This window comes from Anas acuta, chromosome 5 (genome assembly GCF_963932015.1).
Source record: "Anas acuta chromosome 5, bAnaAcu1.1, whole genome shotgun sequence".
Taxonomy (NCBI): Eukaryota; Metazoa; Chordata; class Aves; order Anseriformes; family Anatidae; genus Anas; species Anas acuta.
The window spans coordinates 24,960,783-24,971,885 of record NC_088983.1 but is presented as its reverse complement, the minus strand read 5'-3'; the positions used below and the strand labels follow the sequence as shown (position 1 = coordinate 24,971,885).

Below are 11,103 nucleotides of genomic sequence, written 5' to 3'. Positions count from 1 at the left end.
GGAGACATGGACCCTTTGCCCGGAGTGCCCCTGGCCAGGACCCAGGTGCCGTCGCAGGTAGGGAGCAGTGCAGCACGGAGGGGCCGGAGAAGAGGCTGGCTGCAGGGGGACCTGAGGCGGCACGGCGTGGGGCAGGGGCAGTGAGGGCAGCGGGGGCAGAGCGAGGTAGGGGCAGAGGGGCCGGGGGTGCCTGCCCTTCGGCAGCCCCGGCCCTGCGAGCAGCCGGGGGGGCGGGATGGAAGGCGGGGGGGTGGGGGGGGGAGGAACACCCACTTACGTCTCCTCCCGCATTTTTTTTTTTCTTTCCCTCCTCCTTTTCGTAGCCGGTGACGCGCTGCCGCCTATTAATCATTCACCAGCCGGGGAGCAGCGATTGCTGCCGCTCGGAGCGAGCGGGGCCGGCGGCCGCCTCCGTCCGTCCCCATGCCAGCGCCCCGGGGCAGCGGCGCCGGGAGCCCCGCCGGGATGCTGCGCCCGGCGAGCGGCGGGAGCCTGCGGCTCTGAGCCGGGAGCGGGGAGGTCCGGGCAGAGGATGCTCCCCAATGGCACCTGCACCAGGCTCCCGGGCGGTGCAGGCAGCGACAGCGGCGGCAGCGACAGCGGCGGTGGAGGAGCCGGCGGCGCCTTGGAGGAGGCGGCGGCGGGGGGCATGGACTCGGGCGGCAGGAACTCCTCTGGCGCCCCGAACAGCACCCTGAGCGAGTCTCAGGGCAGCGCCATCCTCATCTCATTCATTTACTCCGTGGTGTGCCTGGTGGGGCTGTGCGGCAACTCCATGGTCATCTACGTGATCCTGCGCTATGCCAAGATGAAGACGGCCACCAACATCTACATCCTCAACTTGGCCATTGCGGACGAGCTGCTGATGCTCAGCGTCCCCTTCCTGGTCACCTCCACCCTGCTGCACCACTGGCCCTTTGGCTCGCTGCTCTGCCGCCTGGTGCTCAGCGTGGACGCCATCAACATGTTCACCAGCATCTACTGCCTGACTGTGCTCAGCGTGGACCGCTACATTGCTGTGGTGCACCCCATCAAGGCGGCGAGGTACCGCCGGCCCACTGTGGCTAAGATGGTCAATTTGGGAGTCTGGGTGCTTTCCATCCTCATTATCCTACCCATCATCATCTTCTCCAACACAGCAGCCAACAGTGATGGAACGGTGGCTTGCAACATGCTCATGCCAGAGCCCACCCAGAGGTGGCTGGTGGTCTTTGTGGTCTACACCTTTCTGATGGGCTTCTTGCTGCCTGTGGTGGCCATCTGCCTCTGCTACATCCTCATCATTGCCAAGATGCGCATGGTGGCCCTGAAGGCCGGCTGGCAGCAGCGCAAACGCTCAGAGCGCAAGATCACTCTCATGGTCATGATGGTGGTGATGGTCTTCGTCATCTGCTGGATGCCCTTCTACATTGTGCAGCTGGTCAATGTCTTTGTAGAGCAGGATGATGCCACCATTAGCCAGCTCTCCGTCATCTTGGGCTACGCCAACAGCTGTGCCAACCCTATCCTCTATGGCTTTCTCTCGGACAATTTCAAGCGGTCCTTCCAGCGGCTGCTCTGCCTCAGTTGGATGGACAATGCTGCAGAGGAACCCATCGACTACTATGCCACTGCCCTCAAGAGCAGGGCATACAGCGTGGAGGACTTTCCCCCAGACAACTTGGAGTCAGGGAGCATGTACAGGAACGGCACTTGCACCTCCAGGATTACCACTCTTTGAGGAAGCATTTCTGCCCCACCACCCCCCCACTGCCCCCAGCAGGCGGGTGAGCGAGGCCAGGGCTGTGGCACGGGGAGGCCGGGAGGGAAGGGGTTTTGGTCCAGCCCACCGACAGCAGTGTTTGGCACAAGAGGGAGCAAAGAAAACCCCATGTCCTCGGTGTGCTGCCCCATCCCCCCTGCCTGTCTCCCATGAGAGTGGGTGCATTTGCTGATGCTTTGACACCCCTTAGTAAACTGCCGCACTCGGCTTAGGCTCTGGCAGCCAGGCTCTGCCACCTCTCTCTGTGTTTGATGAGCGGCTGTGCAGGTCCCACAGCGACTGTCCCCTTTTGTACAGGTCCCCCTCCTCCTTCCCCTCAGCTGGTGGGACCCCCCTGCCACTGAGCAGAGCTTGCACCAGTCAAGTCCCAGCAGTCTGGCTCAGATCCCCCCTGAACAACGGCAACCCTGCTCAGCATCTACAGGTACGCACCTGCCCTTCAGAGAGCAGAAACACTGAGAAAAGTCTCCCCAGTGCACACCTGGCCCTGTTAGCAGCCTCTCTCTGCCTTCCCAGAGGGAAAAACAATAAAAGAGGGGAGAAAAAGGCCCCAAGAAAAGGAGCAGCATAATCACGGAGCTGTCTTCTGCTTTGCAGACAGCTCCCACCTCCCTGGGGCTTGGGCTCTCTGTGCTGCTCTCAGAGGAAGCAGAACAGAAAAAGTCTTCAGAAGGAAAGCTGCTTCTTGCTGTGCTTCAGAGCTGCACAGCCGGCTGCTGATAACAGGAGATAAGTGGTCCCATGACCCTCAGGGAGCGGAGCACTGAGTTGGGGGCAGGAGGGAGCCTTGAGCCGGAGGATGTGTGAGTGTGTCCATACATCCAATAAAGTGTGCAAATAAAAAAGCTTAAGGGGAGCACTAGACTGTGAAGTTATTGTCTTGTACCTGCTCCATTAGCCATGAAATGGCAATGAAGGGAGCTGAGACAGTTCTGAATGACCTGGGTGGCTTCAAAGTCACTTTAGCCTACATGGAAAAAAAGGGGAATTAATTCAAAATCTCCATCAGGCTCTTAAATTAATACTTGACAGAAAAGTAGCTGTTTGACAATAGCTATTACCCTAGCTTCTGTTTCTTTTGTTGCACTAAAAGAAAGATAAAATGTGTTTATCATATGTTGCCAATGTAATATACTGGCCCGGAACTTCATAATGTTTCATTTCTCTGAAATGTTGTTTTTAATGTGTGCCAGATGTCTTTTTATTTGATTTTTTTTTTATTTGATTCTTGTCACTGTGTTGTGAACGTGTTTCTCTGAAGCAATTTATACTGTGTACTTATGTCTGTGGTGGCTACCTGCAAGAGTGCATTTAAAATGGGTGATGCTCAAGAAGGCTCCTTTTCAGAAAAAAAGGTTGTAACTTTTTCTAATATGCTCATCTACACTGTCTCCCCCAGAAAAAAAAAAAAAAAAAAATCTCTTGAATTTTCCCTCTTTCTCTCTTATGAAGTAACATTTTTCATATGTGTGAATGAAGATTTCTTATTTGATAAATTACAGCTGATTAAACAAAACCTTTTCTCCCTGCTCCCCTTATCCCAGATGCAAGAAACAATACAAAGTGTATTAAAACAAGCAGATAATGTTGTTTTTGTTTTGTTTTGCTTTGTTTTGTTTTCTACCACCTGTATTGACAATGTCATGGAGTGGCAGGTGTCCTGGTAGTTGTGACAAATCACTTCTCAAGCACAATACTGTGGTGGTATTAATTATAGCTACTGACAGTCTGAAGCAAAAGACTGGAAAAAATCTCCGGTAGCAACACACCCGTAGCCCTGCACTGGGAGCTACAGTGCTAAAGAAGTGCACGCAGTGTTAAGTGTAAGACTGGCTGTAGAGGCATCTAGCACTCAGAGTAGTGGACTTACTGCAAGTTCTTGTCAAATTGTACCCTTCAACTTTTCTCAGCAGCAAAAAGCAGGAGACTACTTTGTACATTTCTCTCACTAAAAATTAGATACTGTTAAATGAATGTATAAATTTAGTATTTCAAAGTTGTCTGATTCAAAGCCCATCGAAATGAGATAAAAGATCCTAGTTCACTTCAATGGACTGTGAGTCAGCTCCTTTTAGGTTAAAAATTGCTAATGTGGAAGCTGTTACATCCTTATTAAAATATTTTGTGAAAAGCTTTAACAATTGTAGTTTCTTTTCTTTTACTTCTCAGTGGACCTCATTTAAAGAAAACATGCAAATATTAGTTTTGCTGATGATTTCCATGCACATATGGGGGGAAAAAAGGACTAAATCTCTCTATAAGCTTATTTAACTTTTCACAGAAACCAAACATCTGTCAAAACAGTCAAATGTCCCATGATACCACACGGTGCTATTTGTAGAGCTTCACTTAAAATCTCACTCACAATCTCTTTAAAATGGTATAAATCTCTCTCTCTCTCTCTCTCATCTAGGCATACTGTTATGTATGGTTCGACTAAATAAAGAATTTGTCTACTTTCTATTGCTGGATTTGTTTAACATTAGACACTATGAAGTAAAAGTGAAGAAGCAGTGATTCAAATCAGCTTTGATGAGAAGTTGAGCCTGGTTTTATTGCTTTTTTTTTTTTCTTTTTCCTAATTTTGCCTTTAAACAAAAATGTTATGGATTTCTGTACACCTGCCAGCACATGCACTTTAATTTCAGTCTTCCCAGACAGAGTGAAGAGGGTTGGTGATTGTACTTGGCAAACTACCCGGCTGCTGCAGCAGAGGCTGTCGGTGACACAGTAGATGGCAGGCTTTCCTTCACAGAGATGCCCTGGCTCACTTGCAGCCAGCCCTGCTGGTCTGACTCCTGGCTAAAACACGCCGCATAGTTTCAGTTTGGAAACAAAACCTACTTGTACTAAATTAACAGTTCTTCCTGCTATTTTTCACCCTGAGTTTACTTCGACTTTGGTAGTGGGAGAGGTGATCAAACACTGTAAATGACTCTTGATTTCCTTTGGAAGAAAAACAGTACAGCACCAAGTTTCTTGGTGATATTTTGTCCCTTTATACTGTAATATAATTTATTTACAACTAAGTAAACCATAATTTATAACTAGTGGTGTGTTGCTCAATTTTCCCTGTGAGTTTAATATTTAAAAAAATACTTCAATTTTATACACATCACTGAATCCCAAGCAACTTTTCCCATTCTTTGTTTAGCCTAAGACCTATACAAAACAGTATGACCACTCTGAATAACATGCAGTGGACTGAGTCATTTCCCTGGGTACAAAGAGAGAATGGCCTTCACATGGATTTTCCTATCACATACACACGATACTTCTGCAGCATTTTCCCACTCAAAGAAGAGCAAGTGGGAAACTACTCTTCTTTCTCACCAGCTTCTCCAGGAAGCATGATTAGATCTAGAAGTGCATCCAAGAAGACACATATCCTGGGGCTAACTGCTGCCTGCAGACAGTGGGCTTGGAGCAGACTGGCTCTTCATATCTCTGCTGTAGATGAAAAGAGTGATGGCCATAGGTAGATCCTCTGCCTTCTGAGATGGCCCTCACAGCAGAGAACATCACGCAGTATACATTTTTGCATTTAACACTGAAAAAATCCATCTGATTTCTTCACAGAGAAGAAGCATCAGATTTCTGAAAGTGATGCGTGCATTTCTGAAATGACAGATTCCCATTGTGTTGGGATAAAATGGTTTTGTATCAGAATAAAATGGATTTCTGGTTGTTTTTGAAAAATAGAAAGTCTGCATTTTAAACATAATCTTGCATTCTGTATCAACTTCATGGCCATTTGTCCATATATTCTATGTTAACCAGTTTACTAAGATCATCATTATAACTTTAAACATTAGGCTTAATGTTACTGAAATAAAATGATCCTCTGATGAATGATTTATGTAGGATTTGACTTTTCTCTGTTGTGTTTCCAGAGCAGCAATGTGTAAATTAATGTGTTTAAAATATATATATATAAATAAAATAACAAAAACAACAACAACAACAACAATAAAAAATCAGTCCAGTGTTCTATATTTTGTCCCCTAGAATCTTTACCTGACTCCAGGGCTAAAGACAAAAAATTAATTGTGAATCTCTAGAGGAGAATAAAATATTTTTACTGCATTATGTATTCAGCACTTCCGTCTTCTTTAACACAGAGCCTTGTTGGACCAATGACTGCAAGCAAATCCACAGGAAGAAAAGGTAATTTACTAATTAAATTTCTCTTTGAGAATAGTGTTTTCAAAATATTGTATTTTGTAGAGAGAAACAAAAAAGAACAGCTGAAACACAGAGCATTTCAAAGTGTTTCACTAGACAGCTACAAACTCAGCACAGTTTTCACAAAATGCTTTTCCATGAAATCTCTCTATGCCCACCCCCCTCCAACCCTGCTTCACCAAAACCCTAAAATCTGGTTTTAGCATAGGCAGCCATGAATGAGAAACAGCAGGATGATGGGTCCTGCCTGAAATATATGGGTTTCATCTCCTGTCTGGACTGAATAGATTTGCCATTATATGCTTATCATTTCTATGGCAGGTAGAGTCACCTTGAAAGCAGTATTAATATACAAAAGGCCCATTCTACTCTCTCTTTTTTTCAAAAAACACATATCTCTGCGTGGGTTCTTATGCTATGAAACATGAGTAACACTGCAGGGTATCTCTGTGGGTTATTGAGCTTCCTAAGTAGAAAGATTAAGGTAAAAGTCCCAAGATGCATAGCATATGTAGGTTGGAGGACAGCGAAGAATCACACATTTATAATGTGGGACCTAGTGTTCATTGTGATGGTGACTGTAACTGGTTTGTATTAGCTCACTTTCCACTGCTGCTGACAGTGCTGTTTTCTGTATGTAGGAGCCTCATCAGTCATAAAAGTAGGATGACAACAGAGGGGGAGGCTGTGAGCTTCTGCAAGGGTGCTACAGTGCCCTGTACTTGGCAGAGCTGAAGATGCTGAGTAACGTTGCTGCTGACAGACTGAGGCAAGTCAGGGGACTAAGGTTCATCCATTTCATGCAGAACTGGTAATCACACACACGTTTACAACAGCAGGTTCAAATGGTCATCTGGAATAGTTCAAAATGAGACACAAATGTACAAAGCAAGTATGCAATATACATGTAGCCTGCAAAATGCATAATTATTCTATGTGGTCTGTTAGACCAAAAGGGATGGATTAAGATGTTATGAAGGTTATGAAGGAGCTCATGATCAATAAAATTCCAATTAGAATTTCTGGACAATTAGGTTGTGCTGTTTTACTACTTAAAATATCTAATCATTTATTTCATAGAATCATTTAGGTTGAAAAAGACCTCTGAGATCATCAAGTCCAACCACTAATAGGAAGTCTTTTCTGTTTTTTTTCATGCTAATCTGATGTCTAGAGTAAAACTGAAGTCTCAGTTCTGCTGCAGATGTGAGTCCATTGCTGAAAAGATTGGAGCTGATAGGAGAAAAAGCTCTTGGAGGAAAAATGTTTGGATAAGAACTGGAGTGGCTATACACGGAGATATCTATTTGATATTCAGAAGGTTTGAAGCATACTAACACACACTGAGTGTTGCAGGTGCCCAGTGCTTTAGGAAATTGCACCTCACACCTTCTACGTGGACCAACCATGCCTTGCCTCAGCTAGGATTATGTAAGCATCTCCATCTGAGGCCTAAACCTGGAAACTAAGGGAGGTTTTGATTTGATTTCTTAATTAGTTAGGTTAAATAGGTTATAATATATTGTGACTGTTGTAACAAAAGCACCTTGTCTATCAGCATACTGGCTAAAGGCTAAGGATCTTCTTGCCCTCTGGCTTCTGTTAAATACAGACATAGATGGATCTTGCCCCTCTATCCAGTCAATAAGAGACAAGTCATGGATAAAAGAAAAATTTGAAAAGTGCTGGCTTACCGAGCAGAAAATCAATACTAGTGTTAGTGGGTTTATTTTCTTAACATTGCATCAGAATTGTTGTTTATATCATTTGGTCACAGAAAAGAAAAGATGCTCCGAGAAGCTAAACTGTCTGTACAATATTGTAAAGCAGCTTTTTTTAAGGAGCTATATATGTCTTCTTGAAAAAGTAGAACAACTTTGATATTAAAACAAGTTTGTTATCCAATGCCTTGTATTTCCTATACCATTTTGTATTCTTTCTATAAATTGAGTGTCTTCATAAGAAAAGATGCTTATTTACCCACTCTTGGTGACTATTGAAAACTCATTTCAGTGATGCTTTGAACAGCTACACCAGCTAAAGACCTGTCTGATCCAAGGTTCATGCCTTAGATTCATACAAATTAATTACACAAATCAATTGCAAGACCAAATGGATGAACAAAAGAAAATTCAATGAAAGGAAAGATGAGAAGCACAGAGAATGGATTTTTTTTTGATGGATATTTTGTTTTAATTTTTAGATCAGTAGACATTAACTGGTCACATGATGAGACCAGAAGAAAATGAATCTTACTTTCTACTACTTGTGTTACTACAGGATAGTACAAAATCCTCATCAGTTAACTGTGCAGAAAAGTGATGGGATTGGTGTCTCAGGTGACTACATGTGAAGTTTTCATAGATGTAGGGAAGGTGGGGTTTTGACTCTCTCTGATGCTATTTCTGTTGTTTAAGGTGGAAAAGGAGATGGAAAGGTTGTGGTGTTTTATGGAGTGCTGTATAAGAAAAAGCAGAATATTCCAGGTATGTTCACAGTGGGGCTAATGATTGTTTGGATATTTGGGGAGAATGGACATGAAAGAAGGCAGAATTGGTGGATATCTTAACACCACTAAGCACTGAACAGTAGTACTCAGAGCCTTAGAAAGAGGGAATTTGAAATGGAGAAAAAGCAAGTGTGTGGTGTCTGGGAAAGGTCATTTAATTAAGAAAAGAGAGAGGAAAAAAATAGGTACATTACAAGAGTTATAAAGTAGGACTTAGCTCTTTCATTTAATTAATTTATATTGTTTAGGGTATGGCAGATACATGAATTTTCAGTTCAGCAAAAAGGATAAAATTCAGTTTTTTATGTCAGCTGCTATTTTCAAAGCTGGCTGTTGCTTTTGAAAGTTAGAAAGTAGCTAGGTATTTATCTAAAAACTAAGTGATAACGTGACTTTATGAAATTACTAGAAACTTAGGAAAGCAATGCAGAAAACAGATAACTGATTTTTTTTTAAATGTTAATTTACTGTGGATTTTTTCAGTGCTTTAAATTTCATGGGCTATTTTCTTTCCTTTTAAATAGAAAAAAAAGTCAGTTTTTTTGCTGTTTTTTTGCTGAGTACAAAGAACTCTACATCAACAAGACAGAAATGGAATGTAGCAATATATTATCTTCTCTTTTACAATCATAAAATTAGATTTGCAGAATTTCTTCCTTTAAAAGCATCTTCAATGCTATGGCTGTGAAAACTATTTTCCATAAGAGAAATACATGCTCTTAAGAACAAAAGGTAATGTTCACATATTCCTCTCCACAGACCTTGAAACTGAACTTTGCAGGCAGAACTGAATTCCCCAAATGGTTTATCTAATTTACAGAGGATTTCAGGTTTTTGTGTACTCATTTGAGAACCTTTAAGTAGAACTAAGATTTAAAAGAAAATAAGTAAGATAATAAACTGCTCAAGCAAGGAAGGAAATCTCCCAAATAACGCATACTTTGGGGAAAAAAAAATTGTCAGTCATACTTGCACTTAAGCCAATTCGAGAGTCTGTAGAAGGGCTTCTCCTAACCAGACAGATTTTTGCTTAGATAAACTATTCCCACAATGTTATATTTTACTAGGAAAGCATATTCTCTCTAAAGGTAAATAAATATATACAAGTTTTCATTTTAACACAAAATAAAAAAAAAATATGCATTTAAACGTAAGTTCTTGTCTTTCACTGCAGCAAAGTAGGCATTATCTAATGAGCCAGTAGGATGTTCTTTTGAGAGATCTAAACTGGATTTATGGAATCACAATGGATATCAACAGCATTAGTGTGGACAATTTATCTGAAAGTAATGAAAGCTTCCTCATTACTAACTGACTGATATATAGGCAAACAAAAGAGGACTTGTGGTGTAAAAGCTGCAGATATATAATAATATGTCACTGAGTATAGGGCAGAGCAGACCATGATGAACGTTGCATATTAACAGGTTGATGCTCTTGTGCTATACTGTCCCCATCCTCTTAAGCTTCAGGATCTAGAAAAGAATGAAAACCAACTTTGTTTTACCTTAGGAAGACTAACACGTATGTTGTTATGAGTAAGTATTCTCTTAGGATATCAGAGTTGCTTCAAATGGACCTGAATCTACTTCATCATCTCAGTGGTTAGGTATAATTGAAAGAGAATCAATTCACTTTAAGTGCCATTAGCACTGCAGAGTTGGAAAGGTTATTGCTGAGAAATGTAGGAAGCTTGTATTATGAGAAACAGCTGCATGCACCACATACACACAGCTTATTACTTATTTGAAGAAGTAAGAATTTAAAAAAAAAATACAGGGGGAAGGGACTGCGTTTTTGTGTTTGTGTGGGTGTGTGGACTACTATCATGGCAGGCTGACTAGTACCTAAAATTACAGACTTCTTTAATAACTGTAACTTGGCATAACTGGTCAGACAGATGACAAAAGAGAGAAAGATCCTGATTTTGTCCTAAGAAATGGGTAATATTTGGCTGAATACTTACTATAACATATCAGAAATGAAAATTTTGAGTGAAAAAAATATATATATCTTTCAAAGCAGGGAACTGCATATAAATAAAGGAGATTGTAAAAAAGAAATTAAAAGGAACAGCTAAAAAGGTAAAGCTTGCAGGTGGCACTGGAGCTATTTAATGATAGGGGAACAGATTAACACATATTACCTATCAAAAGAAGACATTACTAGACCTCTTTCCCCTAAGTTAAAAAGTAAAAGTTAAACACTACACCATAGAAAAGTACCAAATTTAGAGTTGAAATCAAGTACAAAAAAAAAAAAAAAAAAAAAAAAAGAAACGAAGAACTTTAGCAAATAAACGGTAAATTTCTAAAGTAGACAAAACCGAAAAAAAATGTCAAGGAACATCTGCCTAAAGACATAGTAACTACAAATTGAAAATGCAGTAGAGGAGGAAAACGACCAGTGTGCTCACTACTGATGAATGATGATCGTATTTAAGAACATTTCAGGAAGAAAGAGCCATAGGGGAAAAAATGTGAAATCTTATTGTCTGTGTTCATTATGGACTATCCTTTTTCTTAAAGAAGGAGGAAGGATGAGTCTGTGGAACTTCACCAGAATTAAGAGTTTGTAGCAGTTCTGGTATAAATCCACTAAAAGCCAGTACAAAACCATCATCAGAGGCTGATGTTCCCCTAAGACT

General features: G+C 41.9%; 1 protein-coding gene across 1 annotated transcript; it reads left to right on the top strand.

Annotated features, from left to right (window-relative positions):
* The first annotated feature begins 338 nt into the window (after window positions 1–338).
* On the top strand, window positions 339–4,223 carry SSTR1 (somatostatin receptor 1). Its single transcript, XM_068683282.1, has one exon. It carries the CDS (start codon window positions 533–535, stop codon window positions 1,718–1,720), a length of 1,188 nt encoding a protein of 395 aa, XP_068539383.1. The 5' UTR covers window positions 339–532; the 3' UTR covers window positions 1,721–4,223.
* Window positions 4,224–11,103: the final 6,880 nt, after the last annotated feature.